The 20,953-nt window shown below is 41.2% G+C and overlaps 1 protein-coding gene across 1 annotated transcript in view; it reads right to left on the bottom strand.

Annotated features, from left to right (window-relative positions):
• The window catches only part of LOC311203746 (3',5'-cyclic-AMP phosphodiesterase 4D), a gene marked incomplete at both ends in the record, with an annotated part of 46,942 nt that extends 26,703 nt beyond the window's left edge, over positions 1-20,239 (bottom strand). The window contains one exon of the mRNA XM_084278504.1: positions 20,051-20,239. Coding sequence (XP_084134630.1) covers positions 20,051-20,239 — 189 coding nt within the window. The remainder of the gene's footprint in view (positions 1-20,050) is intronic.
• Between the last annotated feature and the right edge of the window lie 714 nt (positions 20,240-20,953).

Below are 20,953 nucleotides of genomic sequence, written 5' to 3'. Positions count from 1 at the left end.
AGCTCAGGGAACCTGGAGAAAACTGACACTTCATGTTTTGTATGTTTTTTTATGTACTTGATATGCACAAATCCACTGCATTTATACAAGCTGTTTTGATAGGATGCTTCTCTTGCAATCGTTCTTCCATCAACAGTGCAAGGTACAACCTAAAGCAAATCTTTCGAAACAGATCTGGAAGAATGAACAAAATGCCACCATGAGAGGGCCACGACCTGGAGTCTTTTAAAACAACGTGTTCCCTTACAATACCCTGGAAGCAATTTGTTCATTTTACAGTAATTCTTGCATTTTATAGAAACTATAATTTAGGCAAGGAAGTGGAAGATACAAAGTAAACTCTTCAGTTTCCACTTCATTTACACCACTCACCCAAGCATACCCCTTACACAAGCTGCTCAGGCTTTGCTGTGACCAAGTCTCAAAAACAATGGGTTCTATACCCCATCAGGAGACCCACTCTCCTGCCTTACAACCTCCTTTTAGGAGCAGTCCTCTCTTGGAAGAGCAGAACTAAGACCTGTCACTTACAAAAGGGAAAAAGCATTTATTCCTCTTCACTTACCATTTGTATTATGTAAACTGTGTGTGTGTATATATATATATATATATATATATACACATATATATACACATATATATATATATATATGGTGACTTGTACAGGACAGTGAGACAGCCATAAAAATTCCGAAAATAATAAACAAAAGCAAGTGAAAAATATATGATGTATGGGACAAAAGAGAAAGAATTTCCCCGTAAAATTTCATCCATGGATGGCACAGCAACTCAGTCACATCTTTTTGTCCCCTTTTTGTCAGAGACAGCTCTTGGGGAGAATCTGCTCTGCCATTTCTGGTCTTTCTCTAGTTCTTTCCATCACACACAACTATTCCTGCCTTAGGATCAATGATGACCAAACAGACAGCATACTGTTATCACCTCCACTTTTCCCCCTTATATGCAACCAAAGTCAGATCCTGCCTCTCCACCTCCTCCAGGCAAAGACGAATGAGAAAGCCTGGTGGAATCCTCAGCCTCAGATACAGCCACACAATTTAGCTTATACCATATATTGTGTTTCATTGAGATGTCGCTTCTTTGTCATGTTTTGAGTCTGGACATTTTCCAAACTACTGGCACCCAGTCTCCCATTCCCAAAGCTCAGGTCCAGCCAAGGATGCTTTGTCAGGATAGCTAACACATACAAATGGCAAATGCTACTCTAAGTGGTGTCTCAGGACGGCTCCTGTGCTTCCCACCAGTAAGTTCTTGTGCTTTACAGACACTTTAGCATGCTTTACAAAAAGCAAAGCAATCTGACTTGAAAGATCAGTGGGATCTAGTATACACAACTCCTTTACACAGCTATGCCTACTTCAGTGCAGCTATGCAGACTTTCAGTCTAAAGGAATTTAAGAAGAGTAAACACATCAGAGGTACTGCAAAGACATAACACTTCAATAAAACACTTAAAATTATGCAATACCAGTGTTGAAAGAATACTGTTAATAAAAATATACCGTGCCATGGAGACATACAGGTTCTTAGCTCCAGCTAACTGCTCAAACCCTGCGGCACAGGAATTCCTACAGGTTTTAAGTGTTACTCCAGATACAGCAACTGCAGATGCCTTTCCATAGCCCATTTGCATAAGTAAGATTTACAAGCTACATCATAAAGGTAGTTGTATTACAGGATAAAAACACAGTGAAGTTTAAGCCTTTCCTAAGACAATGTATGCTAAATCCATAAAGCTATTCACACTAGAGAAACAATAAAGGAGACTTAATCTAATTTCAAAACACTTATTTACAAACAAGTACTTTTCTTTACATGATATTTAAGTGACAACTTTGGGGTTTTTTCCAAAAATCTATTTTTTAGGAAATTCTAGCATTTCTCTTCTTACTGAATGGAAAAAGATTTGGCTTTAAATGTATCTGACGAAGTTTTTCCCTACTTTTCCTAGCTCACGTTTAGTTAACGTTTGCCTAGTGAACACTGGCAGCCACATCTGACATACACAGTAGGTAAAAATACAAGTAAAATTTTCCAGCTTGACCCCAGCTACAAGGAGGAATACTTACTCACTGCACAGATCTCATGCAACTCTCAGGCCGTTACTCATAACTGGCTCAAAGGTACCTAGAAGGAAACACTTCTGCAGTTTTCCCCTCATTTTATCCTTAATGAGGGTTTTTTCCTCAACATGAGAGTCAATTTGGGCTAAGAAATAGGTCTGTAATAAAAGGAATACAAAATGCAGACCCATCTGAATAACACGCACATGTAAATATCTATCTGTACATGCATGCACTCTGCAAGTACGTACCTAGCCCGTAAATACCTACTGCAGCATAGCCACAAGAGGTTTAAACCCACACAACGCATTTTTGCAGGCAGCTACGTCTAACAAACTTGCAGAGAGGAACAGTACTTCACTGAAGGCTGCAATGGTATGCTCATCCTAAGACTCATACAGCTGCACCCACAAAAGTGGAGGTTTACGGGTATTGCTGATTTCATGCAGAAAACTGGCTTGCTCTGTAAGGATGTGAAACAGCTTCACTAGTATTGCTGGATTAATCTTACTTCTGTAACATGACATTCTTATTTTAATGAAGTGTTCCTACTGTAGAACTGGCCAAGCACATGCTTTAACAGTTCATCAGAAATCTTGCTGAATGGGTGCCATTTCAAACTAAAAGAAATTAGTCTTTTAGTCATCCATTTTAAAGGTACAGTCATGCTTAACATGCATGCTCTTCTTGTAAAATGCACATGTAAATATGATTTTTTTTCTAATTGGAATACATATGACAACCAAATAACAAACTATTTCCCATCTTACTAAACACTACTGTTCAGTATACAAAAAAAGAACATAAAAGCCATCCTACAAAAAACTCCAGTGATACTGCAGACAAAACCAGCAATGCCATGAGCTCCAAACTGCTCTGATAAAAACAAACCCTAGAAAGTGCAAACAAATCTTGCACAGCTGATACCCACATTTTGAAAGCAGACTGCAAGTTTTTTCATGCAGTTTTGTTCGTTCAGGCTCCCACTCTTTTTAAACTGTGGGTGTTGTACAGTTTAAACTGTAACTAAAGCACGTGTGGTAGTAGTGCCATTGCTCTTACAAGGAAAAGACTCATCAAGGGTTATTCACCAGTTAGCATCATTCCAATGCGTCCTTCATATCTTTCAAGTGATTATTTATATGCTGTAAATATGTTCTATGACTATGCAGATTCACACACCAAAAACCCTTAAGATCCATCCAAAACAGGAGAAACAAGTGGTCTCACCTATTACACCTGTCTCTCATGCACACAGGGAAACACACAAAAATGTAATGCCTTTTTTTTTTTGTCCGAGTGCTTCACTCAAATGACTCCAGGTCAAATTAAGCAGACAAGCACAAAAACCAACCTGTTTTTCAGTCCCACAGTAGCTGTACTGTGAGGTTGGGTTTACCAGTACACATGAGGGAGATGGAGACAAGATAAGATAAATAGGCTGAAGACAGCCCTGCAGTTTCCTGAATTACTTATCACCTGTGTGATTTAAACCCCTCTTACAAGAAGTCTCAGTGTTTGCACAGGGAGGCTCGTGGTATAGTCATGTTTCTTTACTCCATGCCTACTGACACCAGTAATTTGTTTCTTACATTACACACAGGAGCCGAGTGTCTTTGGGCACTGACTTCCTATGTGACTTTGGGCACTGACTTCCTATGTGACGGTGACAGCGCACAGCAGGGTGCTGCTGTGTTAGGATCATGTAGAGCCATCACTTCACTCTGTCACCTGGCACTTGGTTCACTAGCCATGGATGTCTGCATACCTGGCTGGGGCTTGGCAGGTTCAGACCCGGCCATGCTGGGGAGGCGTTGGCTGAGTACTAGGAAGGACAAGTGACACACCCACACCTGACAGAGAACACTCCTCACCATCCATGCCAACACGATAGGTTCTTTTGGGTTTGGCAACCCTGATTAACCTTGTGCTGGAGTACAGCAGGCAAGTGCTCAGAACTGCCTCAGCTGGGCAACAACCAGCAGCTGAAGAAACAGAGTGTTCATCCTTCAATCTACTGGAGTTTCCATGTAGCTCACTAACATATACAGGAAGGACTGGACTTGCTTAGGAGAGCATGGTCTCAGAAACCAAAAGCATTGGGAACAATGACTGATGGCCAAGAGATGCACTTGGATGCCTGTTCTTCCACAAGCATAGATTGGCAGTGCCACTCTATACTGTGAGCATTTTATTCCCTCCCACCCCAGGCTGTGGACAGTTGCAAGAGAGGCATTAACACAGAAGCTCTCCCATGCTACATGGCTCAAAAACCCTCCAGAATGGAGCTGATTCTTGTCTCCTCATCTCAGAACCCACAGGCTACCAAGAACCCTCCAAAACACATCTGGCTTGCACTGATTTTTAAGGTAGCTACAGGGAGTTGCTGAAGCACAGTTCCTACACCTACTGGTCTCCAATACAGTCTTAACACAACACCTGAAAACACTTTGTAGGAGCCCTCTCACCTGGGTCCATTTTGCCTCTTATTACAAAAGAAAACTAAGACCAAGCGAAGCACCAAGATTTTATCTCAAGTCACACAAGACACAGGAGTACAAATTTCTCATTAACTTTGTAAAACTGGATTCCAGGTGAGCAGCACCCCTCTCCTTTTTTTTTTTTAAACTATTCTGCATTATTCTCAAATGATTGTTCAAAACATTGAAAACATTTTTATGCTAACTTTTCTAAAATATATGGAATATACAGATACCAAGCTTTACTTGCCACATCAGTGAACTCACCCCTTAGTAGTGTTACCATGGGTTGTTCCCGAGCAATCCCTGTTTGACACAGCACCAATAAATTGATATTTACAAGGAAACAATGTTACTGCTAAATCAATATTTCCTTTGAAAGTGTTCAAATGCAGCCTGTATTAAGCAATTTCCAGTATGTACTGTAAGCCCATACAGTAATCGCCTTTTGTAAACACTGCTTTTATTAATGGTTTAACCAGTGAATATTTTATATTTAATAATGATTAAATGTACATTGGTAATGAATTAATTTATATGCTCTAGCTTGGATAATTTAGGTCATTTATGAACTTCTATAGTATAGCAAAGCATTGACGATAATTTCATTTGAAATGCAAGATCTCTGTTTAAACAATGATAACTCACAGTCACTGGTTTTCTTTTCTGAATGCTACACTGTAACAAATCCTGCCATTCATGAAAATCAGAAACCAAAGATAGACTAAAAATTGTTTAAATAACATCGCATACTGAAATTGATTAGGTTCCACTAATAAAAGTACATCACTGATTTGGGGTATATTCTCTGGTGAACATGCAATATGGAAACAAAATGCACAGACATCATTCAAGTAAAAGATTATCAACCTTTCATTATTACTATGTACCATATGAAGAAACATGGCATTTTTCACATCTCAGTCCTCTTACTAAACAGAGATTTTTAAGACTCTATAAAAACCATCCTTAGTTTGAAAACCATCTTAAAATCAAGTAAGACTGATATGCTTTAAGCAGATATGGCATCATGATCATCATCATCTTAATCCTTGGCTTTCAGTTTTATTAGTAAAAAAAGCTGGGAAGACGTAGCTGCTTTTTCTCCGTGTATACATTTAAACACAGTGTTTATAGCAGCTGGAAAAGCTCTAAGCAGCGCATGAAACACTGGAGACACCTCCACAGATGCAAAAAGACATCAGTTTATCCACTTACATGGGGGTTCAGACACACACACAAGCCCGCTTTTGCCATGAGAATGACACAAACATTAGAAAAGCTGATAGTCTGCAAAATATAAACTTCCTCCAGTACTCTGAAGCCCCTACTTAACAGCCTTAACTAACTCTTTATCAAAGAGCTAACAGTGCTAAATAAAACCACCTACTGGCTCCATCCACAGCCCAAAGAAGTAAATGTAAAGGCTTTCATTAGCTCCAGGCAGCATTAGATCAATTTCCAGTTGAATCCAAACAAACTGTTCAAAGGCACCAGGCAAGGGGAACAATGCCCAAGTACCACCTCCCATCCCACCAGTGCCATACATTTTTGCCCAATCTTCAAACCAGAAAACTGAACTGAAAGGGTGCAACAAGTACAGTTCATCTGTATTGATCTGTATAGTTAACTAGGGAGTTTGTGCTTGTCTAAAGCAAACTCCATTAAAAACTAGTTAGGATGTAACGTTTGGTAACTTCTGTAAAAAGTTAACTTTCATACCTATCTCACAAGATTAATATGCCTATCCCATTAAATACTGTTTTAATTTAATGCTGCATGTGTAAAAAGCATATTCATAGCTTTTTGAAAAAAAACCCACGAGCATGCTGCTGACCTGTAGACTGTTTCATCAAATTGCATTAGGCAATGCTAAATTTGCAATATTGCCTAGTCCACTGTAAACTCAACACATACTTTTCCTGACTATAACATACATTTTACCTTGCCTTCTGCCCAGTTCTGTATTAATCATCTCATATTAAAATAATGGTATAAATACACAATGTCCTAAGTCTTCATTAGAAAATTTTCCCAAAGCAAAAGGACCACAAAGCAAACCTGAGCTATTCATCTGAGTCTGCAAACAGACTCCTGAAGTCCCCTGGTAGTCAAAAGGTACAAGTCAAAATGAATCTTATCGCTTCCAGTGCTGCCACCTACGAGCCCATGAGCAAGTCACCCAGTAGACGCAGCGCGGGTCGGCATGGCTCTCCGTTCAAAGCTACGTGCATCAGCAAAGGCAAGAGACCATCACTGGGCAGGATGCGGGGTGAAAAGAGACGTTGGGGAACAGGTAGACTTGTGAAAAGCATGCCATGTCACAACAGCCAAGACACCGTAGAAGGAATAAAAAAGAGGAAAAACAAATCCCAGGTGACTCCTCCCTCCAAAGCAATTAAGGCAGTGCTTCATACTTAGACATGGTATTCAAATGAGGGGGCGTAACAAGATCCAAGACCAACACCTGTCCTCTCATCCTCCACTTAGCTCAGTCAGGCAGCTCTAGCTTTCTACGACCAGGACATTTTTCAAGCTCTGATAATAATCGCAAGATCAAACCTAAAGCCCCTATGCACATCAGCATGCTCTTATTTTTACCACATCTATAAAAGCTAAACAACACATGAGCACAGGAACAATACCTACCTGGAAAAACAAAAAAAATCACCACAACATAATTATCAAATTCTTTTTCTTCCAGCAGTTCTACTTTATTCCAACAGCATAGTTTTATTTCACAGAATCCTATCATTCCTATAATCAATCTATCTTTCACAGCTCTGTGAAACAACGATTAGGTTACAGATGTATATTCCTGACCACCAAAGAAAAATCATTACTTAAGTTTTAGAGTCCAAATGCCAAGATTTGTTTCTGCAGAAGTTTTCCATGGCACTTTACCTTCCTGCATTTAAAATTCAGTCATTCTATTTAAAAAAATCAAATTCTGTAATGCAGGAATGTACTGAAAGCTGTGCTAGAAATGCCAAGCTCTGACTATGTATCGACCAACAGCATCTTCTTCACAGTGATGAGCTTTAAAAGCTCTCCTATAATAAACCCTCTGAAACCTCTTCTTGCAACAAGCAGAGCATGCTGCAGAGAAATCCCCCCCAGCTAGAAAAAGTACATAGTTGTTTTTACTGACACTAATAACAGAGGAAAATCCAACTAATTACCAAATTATGAAATGCAATCTTACCTTGGTCCAGTATTCAGACATATAAAACTTTGGCCATGCTTCACAGTACAGGAAAAAGACAGTCATTTTACTGAGAAATCTCAGCAAGCTCAGGGCTTTAAAGTTTATACATCCAAAGAGAGATATTCTATGATTTGTCAAGTAATTCATCACAGCTATATTTCTCAGGAGTAAACGTGCTTATAAATTTTCCAGCTAAAGTTTCCATTGCAAGTGAAAAATAATTTCATTTAAAAGGCACCCTTACATGCTTAATTTCAGAATTTAGGTTTTTTTTATAAGCTTTCTTCTTGCAAATAGTGTGTTTCAGAAAACCTCTGACGTGCACATACAGAACAGCTTTGTAAATCCAGCAAAGATACTTTCTGGCTCCTTGTTGAGCCACACTAGCCTGCATTTACTCCAAAATGGCACCCCCATCTCTGCTTGTTGCTATGGCCACACCATACGTCAGGCTGGCACTTTTTTTTTCAGCCCAGACCTGTTTGTTTATGACAGGCCTAGGTGCTTCCTATTATGGTGCCTGCATCAGCACAGCGTGCATTTGCAGCAGCGGCGGGAGCCGGCAGCCGCTGCCGAGGTGATCAGCATGCAGCAGAGGACGGAGATGCTGAGGAATCCGAGCATGCTCCCTGCAGCACTGCACACAAGGGCTGCCTCGAGATACCCAAGTAACACGTCAGGATTTGACAGAAGTCGTCCTTTTTTTTTAAAAAAGCTAAAGCTGAACGTGGGTGAGCTACGGCTGAGAAGGGAGAATCCCAGGGAACCACATTTTTAGAAAGCAAAATAAATACTGTAGTTTGTAAGGTCTCCCTGGTTCCAGGATGCTGCAATTGAGCAGAGGCAAGCATTTAATTCCGATAACAAGAGCGTAATAAAAACATCTTTACAAAACTGCTCATCATTAATTTTCAAATGTAACTCTAGAGCTTGTGGATTTATTTTCAGTTTAGAGCTGAAACACTGTCTTTGTTTCATGTGTAGTTGTAGGGGAGGTCCCTTTGTACATGGGGAAAACGTGGTCAAAACCAAAGGTATGGTAACTCTCACACTACCCCACGCATCACTTCTAATATATCAGGGCTTACCTACCATACAGTCGAGAAGAAAATCATCAATGCCACATTTGTGGCAATAAAGGCTATCAACAGTAGCCAAAGGCTAATGATTCTGCTGACACACTAAAGAGCTCCAACCACCTGCAAACCCAGCAGTAGCAAAGCTTACAGCCTAGTCATTATTGTCTAATATCATCTGCAAAAGCACACAGCAAACATTTTCCTCAAAGAAAAAATAGTTATCAAATCTTTAAAAAAATAAAAAATAAAAATTTTCATTAAGAGAAGCTCAAAGATGCTCAAGTCCACAACAGCTACTTGGATCTGTGGCAGCCTACCTTTCAGTTGTTTCCGCTCTCCAAACTCTATTAATCAAACAGCACTACCTTGCCATTTCTTTTGTTCTGACACTAACGCCTATTATGCCTTCTACTGATCATTTTCTCCTGCTGGAGTTGCATTACTCTTTCCAGTGTCCAAAAGATCAGGTTTGTATAAACACTGCTAAAGAGCATACCCAAAATATTCTCTTGTGTGTTTATCCTTTCTTTGTTCAGATCAGCTCTGAAAACGAACTGCTTCCTTGTGTCAGCAAATACAGGTGAATCATATCCTCGCTTTGCAAAAATTGCTCTTCATTTAGACCACCTTTGGAAGCATCAATGGGTGGCTGATGTATTATGAAAATCATTGTTTCGACATATAAGAAACCTTCACATAGTATACACTGATATCTTGAGAAAGACAATGACAGAAAGCATTTGGCACCACTGCTAATAGTGACTGCAATCAAAGTAACTATTTCAGTACCAACTGGTGCAGTGCTCCTTCCTGAATCTTCTGACAGGTATCAGTATAGAACAAGGGAAGGGTATTGAATGATAAAGTTGTACCTATCCACTTGGTGGTCCTCCTCTTGAAATCTGATTTATGGTAATCAAAATGTCAGTATTGTTAGCCATTTTGCTTTTGGCCATTAGGAAAAGACATATCTGTAATAACTGTTCACTCTGAATTGCAAAAGTCAGGTTTATGAAAACGCTAGTATCTCAGCTTGCAGCGTGAGGTTGCCTGTAATTCAGGGTAAAATTATTCCATTAAGGCTGTACAGTCAACCTTGGCCACAAGAAGATCAGATAGCTCGGTTTAAATACATTAGCGCCTGCTTGAACAGGTCCTTCCAATCATTTAAACTAATTCAATTAAAAACCACACATCGTTACATCCATCAAACAGTTCCCCTGGCCTCATGTATCTGCAGCAGAATCGCCATGAAGTTGCAGTTAGCTATATACATTTCCTCTGAGGTCTAGCTGTTTCTTCCAGAATAAAATGAACACCAACTTTTGTTTTCACTGCCTTATGCAACTTTGAAAAAAACTCAACTGCAAAATTCTTCAAAAATCCCCCCAAACTTCAGGCAGAAATAAAATACTACTGGTTAGTATACAGTGGTTATAAACACAGGCGAGCAAAAGCTACCATTAGCACACAATAAATTACCAGAGGAGAATGATGGAGGAGCTTGAAAACCAGTGTACATTAAAGTAATTGCTGCCTCATTAACACTTTGCCAATATGTAGCATTGACGAGAGTGGATTGCATCCTGGTATTCAGGACACCTGCTAAGAAGTGATCTTAAACCTAACTTAGATATGAATGTATGCAGAGGGAAGGGGGGGGGGGGGCGGGGGGAGGGCTGGGGGCACGCAGGGCATCCTGCTGCAGAGCTGGGCCAAGCACACACTAACTGGGCAGCACAGCTGAACATGGGAAAGCAGCAAGAAGATGCTCTTGAGTAGGTTTCCAGGCTGGGATCACCACAATTGCATCTTAACCACTACACCTCAGTTCCCCAACCTTTGAAACGAACACTTATCTGTCAGTCGAGTGATATGAATGTCATGGTGTATCACTTCAGTGCAGTGCAGGCAACGCTTTTTGAAACATGACTTGCAGTAAAAGCACATGAAATAAGGACCTTAATGATCTATGTTGTTTTACAGGTGAAAAGCTAACTCAGACACTTTTGTTAAGTGTTTTGTATTTTGGGCTGTTTTAAATAGGTCTATAAGCTACTTAACATACTTTCTATACAAAATAGAAACAATCCTTGACTAGGAATGATGAACTATTACTATGCAAAACTTAGTGTCTACATATTAATCGCAACTCTGGTATTTCTTGTCTACATAAAAAAATGAAAATCAAATTTAACTGCAAAGTCTGCTTCTAGTTTACCTTTCCTTTACCCTCTTGCTTTTGCTCCCCAAATAAGACCAGATAAGCCAGCAGCCTTCCCCATAGAAGTTATAAGCAGAGGGTTTAGTTAAACCTTGTCTTGCCAAGGGATCTCATGTAAGGATTCAGTTAGCTCAGTTACATTAGCTGATCATATGTTAGTGGGTTACAGCTTAATTAATAGAAGTAGTAAGCTCTTTAAATTTTATATGTAGATATCCTTGTAAATAGGCCCTGCACATCAGCTCTGCTGCTTGTGATTTACAGCAGACAATGCTATTGCCAGTGCAGCTCCACTTCCACAACAGGAGCAGGCAAGTAGAGCCAGGACAGGCAAAACTTGCCCTAGCACAGCAACATCCCCCTTGACTGAAAAGAAGCAGCAATCTCCCGGGGCAGCTGCAGGGAAACTGCGCCTGAAGTGCTCAGAGATGAGCGCCAGATCACGAGGCAGGTGCTGGCCACAGCCCTTCTCACTGGGTTTTGACACAAGATGAGTAGGATCGCTTTCCATTATGCCTTACCTTCCCAATGTTCAGTTTTGCCACTATGCAGGGGACTGGCAAGTTAAGTAGAACTGAGATGAGTTTCTATTGATACATGCTGTAATAAAAAACCCCCAAACAAACCAACAACCACAAAACCCCAACAAAAACCAGAACAGGACATATCAATCCATAACACACTTAATTCTATTTTAAGTCTGCCAAAGCTTTCCATGTTTAGGAGATGACACCAAAACTCCTACCAATGAAATTGAGACAGGAGAACAGCTCCTTATTACAGTTTTTGAGACAGGCTGAATTGACATTTTGGCAAACACAACATTCACTGTACTAAACCTTCATAGAACAGCAGAAGCTCTCCCTAACTGGCAACACAAAATTTGTTAAAAAAGGAAAAACTGGTGGCCACTGCTCCCTGAAACGCTTCGTATCTTACAGTCCAACCTTGACTACAGCAGCTTACTATGAAGACAATGCAGGCGTTCTTGGCTCTCAATACTGTCACAAGGAGCCCAAGCATTTAGATACTTATCATGCCTTTCAGTAGCCATGAATTCCACCTTTATTATTAAGCAAGAAGTTATGAAGAATGCATGTCCATGAAGGCTTTTCCAAGTAAAACCTCTGGGAAGAAAAAAAAAAAATCGGTGTCTTTTATAAATGCCACAAAAGGGCAAATTGACATTTGCATTTTAGCTTTAAATAATCCAATTTCTGGAAAAACTTCATAATTTTCAAATCCTCTATTATGGTGGTTGAAAGTAAAGTTATTTTCCACAGCAAGTCCTAGTTATTTAATCTATAATATTTTCTCTATATTATTCTGTGCCATTACGCTAAAAGGAAAGAATCTTTCATACTGTGGCATTTCCTATAATTAAAGAGGCTACAAAAAGGGCTGTTTGTGTGCTAGTGTGGACCATTTGCTTATATTTATGGAAAAAATTATCAAGTTATTAGTGACTGGAAACCTATGCAATCCTAGAAGCAGCTGAACAGCTGAGAACTGTTAAATCATAAGAACGACCTCAGAGTTGTCATTCCTCCTATGCAGCTCAAATGAGAGGTGCAGAAATCAGTGTTTTTTCAAAAATTAGAAGTACAGACTGAACCTAGGAGGTTAAGGGTTTCCTACTTGCTCTGGAGCCTTGAAATACCAGTGTTCTTGGTATAGATCATGATGGGTCAACTCGTCTCCTGTCTGCTGGCACAGAACAGGACAGTCTGGTTTGTGTACTTCTGTTTCTGAAGAGCTATTGACAAACAGAAGGGGCTACCCCACCACTCAATTAAAATGTTTCCAAATCACAAATGTGTGCTCGTCATAACCTAGGGAGACAAAGTTTTGCCATCATGTACCCACAAGACTGCTCAAAACTAGGACACCTTGAGCCTCAACCAACACCATTGTTTCTTTCTCAAGACCTAAAGCTCAAATACCACCAAAGTCCCCACTTCCCACCCCCACAGGAGAATGGGGTGTTTCACAGTTTTTCTCATTTGACACCAACCCAATAGCTCCTATAAAGTTCTTTACTATGAGGGTGGTGAGACATTGGAGACATTCATGGTCAGGCTTGATGAAGCTCTGAGCAACATGATCTAGTTAAAGGTGTCTCTGCTTACTGCAGGTGGGTTGGACTAGACCAGCTTTAGCCAGTCTAATGAATTCTGTGATTCTGTGCTCCTATGGAGCAGCAGCATTTTCTCAGAAGAGATTGTCACTGAATCCACTGACACTACGCAACTCCATCCACTTGTTTGAGAAGATAAAAGCGTTCATAAATAAGGAAGGGATGGCAAAAGCCATCTGCATGAGAGGATGTTTCACCCATTATCTCACTGCAGCACATCCCTGCACAATACAGCCAGCAAAGTCCTATCTAACTCCTTGTTACGTGCATAGATAGATACACACACCCCTCAACTCATGAGTAATCTTAATGGTAGCAGGTAAGACCAGGAACTGCACTCCAGCTCAGAGGTCTTAAAACCCTTTGGGGCTGGCTTCAGCACATGGAAAGTGAGGAGTGTGCCTGTGAAGGTAGTCCTTTGTTACCTCCACCATGCTCTTTTCCCTTTCTCTTGTTACGAAGTACAACAAAAATCAGGCAACCACAAATGCACAAATACATATTAATTCAAATTCAGGATCACCACTTCATCAGTATCCCTTTACTCTGCCGCTGTACAAAAAAAAATCCTTAATGAATAAATTTCCTGATGCTGCACTCAAGCTTTTTCTTGCCAACAGCTGCTTCTTAATTGTAACCTTCTAGAAACAGCACTCTAGAACTAACAAAACCTCAGATTTTCCTAGAAAGATCTGGGAACACAATAACCAATTAAACTATCATGTCAGCCAGCCAAGTGCAACGGTATTGCCAGGCATTATATAAGAGGACTGTCACACTACAAACCACATCAAGTTTTTCATCTGGATATCCAAGTTCTTAAAAGCTGAGAAACAAAACAGAGATGCTGTCTGCTCTGCAACAATTTACTCATGACAACAACAAATTTATCTTCTGCTGTTACGTTTCCAGTACATATTTTTCAAGTGCAACAGCTGAAACTCAAGAGACTGACTTATGTTTAAATCCTCTTAAATGGATATGACAACAGTACCCTGTCCTTTAATTTTAAGCAGGTCACTAGTTGGTGGCTGACAGAAGGGGTTACAGTTTTACTCTGGCTGAGCTTCCACATTTGTAAAAAGCATTAAAAAACCATAAATACTCTCCTACACATGAAACACAATTTCTGGAGACAAACTCCTAACTGTTTGACAAACCTGCCCCCAAAGCTGGTAGCAAGAATTCAAAAAAGACAACACCAAAAACTAGGCTGTTGATAAAGACTGAGCCAGTGGCACAAACCACATTCACTAGTTCTAGACTTGGCCATCTAGGGACCTACAAACTTGAAATTTTCCACAGAGCAACATGAAGATAAAATGCATGGATGGACTAAATCAGGAGTTGGAGCCTGCGGTTTGCTCCATAAATTCTGGACACAGGGAAACTCAGGGAGCTGCTATCAGCTGGTGGCAACAAAGTGCTTCCCCATCCAAGGGCCGGTGTCTGTAAAGAGCTGGCAGGAGCTGCTTTCTGGCCTTGCTCCTCCTGCCCCATCAAGGGCCACACAGGAACATGGGCATGCAGGGCTCTCCCCAGCCCCCAGGAAAACTCAGCAGAGGTAAAGCAACACTTCTGTTTGAAGCATGTTAGGGAATTTATACACAGCCCATTATCTGAACTAAGTAATTTGTTTAGCCTCACTCTTTCCCCAGGTATTACGTTAGTCACCTCTCTGTCGCCTGCATGAGCATTTTAGCACTAGAGAGGAGGAAAGGAAAAATACTTTTTAGCAGCAGGAAAACGTGATTATAAAACATCAAATTGGCAGGGGACGTCAGGTGGGAATGTAACAAAAAAACCCAACGAAAACCAAATCACTACATGAACAGATTTCAAGTTGTCTTTTTCTCCTTCAAGTGTAATTTTAGTTTACACTAAATGTTTACAGGTAGGCAATTCTTTCAAAGAAAGTATTATTAAAACTGTTCGAGCTTAGGTAATAGGGTGACCAATACAGAGTCATAACCATAAAACCAAAATCCCACTAATGTTGCATTAAGTGTTACATTAACGTAGCCTTTGGAAGTTAATTGGTTGATAACTTTGAGCATCTTCAAAGCACTCAAAAATCCCAGAAAGGTTTTTTCCATAGTCCCTAGCATTAGTAACTAAATGTAAATAGCTTTCGGCTTTAATTTGTGGGCATTTCCACCTGATATACAAGCTGGTGTTTCATACTTAACATGGTCAAACTAAGTGGAACTTAAATCTTCTTAGCTTTGATACCTAAAAAACTATTCCTGGAGAAATGGCATTCCCAGAAGTTTATAGTGGAAAAGAAATACCTAATGAACAACCTTATCCAAACTCTTGTTCATTACCATTTATCAGCAAGAACAGTCGCCTGCAGTAAAACTTAAAACTGAAACAGAAGCAACATGAATTGAAACTTTTTCAATGTCTAAATTCATATGCAACATACAAGGGATGTTTGCAAAATCATGATTACAGAAGTGAAAATATACTTCTGTGCATCAGTTTCATTATAAGTATTCCTCCACATTTGACTAACCTACAATTAATGCTGTCTAGCAGAAAGTGGTTGCTGCATCTTTATTATTGGCATTCTTCATCTATTTATTGTCTTTCACAGACAAAAATCTCAGACCCAGAGACTTAAGGTAGGTACCATGTGCTGGAAGAAGACTGTCCTTCTCCCAGAGAACTTAATCTATTAGTTTTTACTTTACTCTTGTTTGGCAGAAAAAAATTAAAAGGGAGGATTATTCATTTAAAAAAAAAAAAAAAAATCACCCTGTAATCCAGAAACCTTAAAAAGATCATTTGCTTGTACAAGTTTATCAAAGAGTACCTGTGTCTAAAGTTAAAAATCACAATAAGCAAACTAGTACCCACCTAAAAACTACGGCTTTCAACACAAATATTACACGTAATTCTGTTTAGCAGAATATGGGTTAACATCTCTGGAAATCAGAAGAGTTAAATACAGTTAAATTATGCCTTGGGTTCCTACCTTTAGTGACACAAATTGGTAAATTATTTCCTAAAAATGTGTTTCCATTCAAGAAAGCATCATGCAGAAAAACGCCACAGAGCCAAAGTCCACTGACATTAGCCAACATTAACAGCTAATGTTATAAAAAAATCAGAATTAGGTCTCAAAAAATGACAGACATTTTAGTTGATATTCAAATATTAGGTGCTTTGTATTTGTTTTCTAGTTTTAGAGGCTTTCAAGACTTTACAAGTTTTCTACTGCAGTGTGAGGACAAGAAACTTGCTGTGTTTTTTTTTAAAAAAAGCTGGGATTCTCTTTTTAGTACCCAATTTGAGAAGCTGTTAATTTAAGAAAACATCAAGTGTTATAAGATTCATATCATCATAACGATAATTCACAGTCCTTTTAAATACTAGGTCTTTTAGAAATCAGATTTATTTATGAACTACGCTTATGGATGCATCACAGCTCTATTCGTCAGTTGCTTTACGTGCAATGCCTAGAGGCCCTTGGAAATCTGCTTATTCCAGGGATGGCTGGGAAATGGGACATTAACTGGATATTACAGTCACCCTAGTGTAACTTCAGCAGCCAAGCATCGTGCCTGTTTTCCTCCAGTGCCAAACTAGAGCATGTTTTCAAAGTTTTGAGGATTACACTTACTGCCTGAAGAAGTCTGAGCTCATCCTGAGACTGCAGAGAGCACCCTGTGCCTACTGCTACTTGCAGTCTTCAGCAGGGACAAGAAGGATCTTATCATCTATGTGCTTCATCCCGCTTTCAGTCATCCCAAGCTGTGAGCTGGCACGTCACAGACTACCGCTAATTGAGCACGAGGGGCATCTAAACAAAATAAACACCCTCGGATTGGGATATGCTAACGCAAGTCCTACGCAGGCATTACTGATGGTAAGGGGATTCCACGCAGATGCAATCAACAACTGCTCAACTGTCAACTGGCTGCACTGAGAGGGATTGGAGATAAGACTCACCCCCTGGCCTACTTCAGGCATTCAGGACACACAATACTATTTCTTCTCTGAATCTTTTTTCCTTCTAGACTGACAGCCTTTGCACGATCGGCAAAAGCTCATGTCTGGTGCAGAACTCAGTTCTTACTCCAGCCCTTATGTCTCACACACCTTCACATAAATAAGTAAAGCTAACTGATAAATACACTGTTGTATACAAGGAAGGGGGGAAATCAAAGAGAAAACTAACTTACCCGTTAGTTCTTAAAGAAACACAGAGGAAGGGAAACGTGGTGAGAAACCATCTTCTGTACCAACAACACTCCTTTTCCTGATTTTCTCACATGATTTTACAGGACTTACTCTTGAGATATAGTCAAGTGTACCCAGTTCTCTTCATTGTTGTACTGAAGTCTAGGTTCTTGGACTTGAGCAAAGTTTCTCTATTTCAGTTTCTCTCTAAACTAAAAGAGTAAACTTTACCTACACACCTTACAGTTGTGTCACAATTTGCAGTTATATTACAGTAGCAGGTAGTGTATAACTGCTATTTCAATCGTCAGGAGTAAAATTATTCTTTAGAACCACCTATTAGCACACCTAAAATTCAAATCCTATTGCACTACATTCACCACTAATCATATTATGGTTAGTATCACTGATTTAGTTTATTATTATTTCTTAAAAAAAATTAAGAATAACAAAAGCCCCAGCCACTACACACTGAAAGTCATCACTGATTTCTGAAGAAGGGGAACAACCTTCCCAAAAGAGGGGAAAAAAGTTTACTTTAAGAATTAGGCATGACCTGCCAAACCAAACAGCAGCTATTCCTTCCCAATACCAGGCTTTTTCCAAATTCTGCAATATGAAACAGCACATAGCAATAAAGTGCTTTAGACACATCCCTATTTGACAGATCAACCAGACTGGGGCAATGCATTATTGCAAGATACAGATTACAGTTTTGATGCAGAGCTTGGCATCGTTCTCCCTGACCTTCAGATTAACTATGACAACCAGGCTTACTGTGTAACCCGCATCAATCCCTTGTCCGCATGATCTTCTGTTGGAAGCGACAAAATGATAAACTTTCTGAACCACACAGTCCTTTTCATTTGAATATAAACTTGTGAAGAATGTTTATCCTGTAATTTACTGCAAACTGTTCTTCAACCAGTTCAAACAGCGGTAGCACCTTTGCATCTACTTAAAGACGCAAAGCAGTTACATTTTATTTTAAAAACAGACCCTCTTTAGGTGAAATTCTGAATACCGTTGGCAAAAGGGACAATGATCCGCAATTACTTTTAATGTAGTCTAAAAAGTTTGCCCTCATTGTTCATAAAACATACTGCTGTTTTAAGGAGGTAATAAACAAACACCTTAAAGTCCAGGATTTTGTGAAAGAGTAGCTACACACACATCACTAGTCAGGGAACTGATAGGTGTTCAAACTTGTTAGCAAGGAAAGATCTCGCCCTATGTGTTGCTCTGATCTTTCTGCCTTCAAAAAAATGTCACTAGATTGAAATAGTGCTAAAACTAAGACTCCAAAACTCTTGACATTGTAACTTGCCGGTACAGTATGCAAGATGCTCTGAACAATGAGCTCCTTCAAACAGCAATAAAACCTGAAAACACCGATCTGAGAATAGGGCAGTGCACTCGCAAAGCAGAGATTTAATTAGTCGCAAGAGTCTCTATAGGCAAGAACAGCACAAGGCAAATTATATTACATTATCTAAGGCACTGAATGAATGTGAATACTTCACATCTTACACACAGGCTGTGTTGAATGTGGACTTAAAAACACACCATGACAGTAAGAAAGAGAAGATACCTGGTAAAGGCAGTTAAAGCAAGACAGCAAAATTTTAAAATAGCATAAGCCAAGTCAGAAGCAATTGAATCCATTATTTTCCAAACTTAAAAAAACCCAAAACCCTAATTGTAACTAAAATGGTCAAAAGATACCTTAAAATCACTGGCTACTTCTGCAGACATACGAGACAAAACCAGTCTATTAATTAAAACTTACTTATTCTAATGTCACTGTGTGTATAGCTCACCACATACTTAAAAGTATCAGTTGATGACAAACCTACAACAAAGTTCTGAAGCAAGACAGCCGATTCAGTAATTCGGCTGTACAAGTTAACTCCAGAGACGCTGCTACACGTTCCCTACAAACCGAAATCACAGAAGAAAGCGCACTTATGAATGGAGCATGTGGAAACTCTTATTTCAAAGAGCAGAAACACGCACGCAGATGACATACCCGCCGGCACATGTCCCGGGCCAGCGCGCTCCCAGGCTGGAAGGGAAGCGCACGCTCCGCGCCAGGCGCGCACCTCCGGCCCTAGGTCGCAGCCAGCGACTATTGTGATGCCGTTTCGGTTGTTAAGTGTCTTCTTCAGGACAGCCGCCAGCACTACTATTAACACAGACGCTTCGGTCTGCAGCTCCCCTAACATCAAGGGGCTACCTTTACCACCTTTCCATGCTACTTTTACACCACTTCCTAGGAAAGGCCCCTGGTTCACAACAGGATGCTACGAAAAGGCGTCTGAACAGACTACTGCCAGCAGACAAAACTTTTTGTTTTTAAATTGCGACACGTAGGGGAGCAGTGTAGCTTTCCACGACCCGCACCGTTTTCCCAACTTCTCCTGACGTTTAAGGGAACTGGCACATAAAACTCAACGAGAGCCCTTCCTGCGCACAAGCGCGCATAGGAAGGCTTATCACAGTCCGTAGCAAGTTTTTCGGCCGAGGTTGGTGCAGCCAGTGGAGCCCCTGTGGGCTGCGGGAACGACCTCCCCCCGGGATGCAGCTCAGGCAGTGCCGCCCCCCTCCCTCCCGCGCCCGCCGGGAGAGAGCCGGCGCCGCGGGCTCCTACCTTGTTCGAGGCCATTTCGCTGACGGAGTGCCGAGTCTGCAGGGTCTCCAGCTGGTCCAGGCACCAGTCCAGCTCCTCCAGGGTCTCGCTGGCCAGTTTTTGGTAGGCCTCCTCTGCGAAGAGACAGGGAAAGGCGTACTCAGTTCGCAAGCGTTTCACGGGGCTAACGGCGAGCTCCAGCGGTTCCATCCTCCGCTGCCCGGTACCCACACATGAGTGCTGCTCCCTCATATTGCCAGCCCGGACCACTTCGGAGCCACCGGGACGGTGAGCGGCAGCGCCGGCAGAAACTTCCCGCCGGCCGGGTTCGCCGCCTGCCTCTCCTCGCCTCTCCCGCCCGCCCCGCGGCCGGCCGCGGCGCCGCCCCCTCCGGGTAACGCCGAGCTCCGCGGGCGCGCAGCGGAGCGGTGCGGGCAGGGATGAATCAGCGCGGCCGCCCGCTGCGGCCACCCCGCTTCCTGTTTTCGCAGCTCCGCCGGCGGCAGGGTGCTGCCGGCGGGGCTGCTGCTGCTGGCGGGGACCCGCCGCCCACCCCCACCCCGGCGGTTTCACTCGCGCATCCCACCAGCAGCAAAACGTGGCGCGGAGCCGCCGCCACCACCACTGACCACGCTAGGCCCTCGGTCCCTGCATTTTATTATCTACTCTGTAATGAGAATTAATTAGTTAATTAATTGTAAAGTGCGGGGAAGAAGTAAAAACACGTCTGAAGTGCTCGGGGAAAGGACGAGCTGCCGCACACAAAGTATCACATGTTGGCTGTCAGGGGAAGGGGAAAAAAAAAGGAAAAGAAAAAAAAAGAAAAAGCCAGATGAAAACTTTGGAACCGGACCAGCCGCACAGTACGGGAAACGGACCCAATAACGGTAGGGAAAGAGATAGTTTAATCAAAACTGCTGTATG

Source organism: Gallinula chloropus (assembly GCF_964237585.1).
Source record: "Gallinula chloropus genome assembly, chromosome: Z".
Lineage (NCBI taxonomy): Eukaryota > Metazoa > Chordata > Aves > Gruiformes > Rallidae > Gallinula > Gallinula chloropus.
This window is presented reverse-complemented; position numbering and strand designations above follow the sequence as displayed.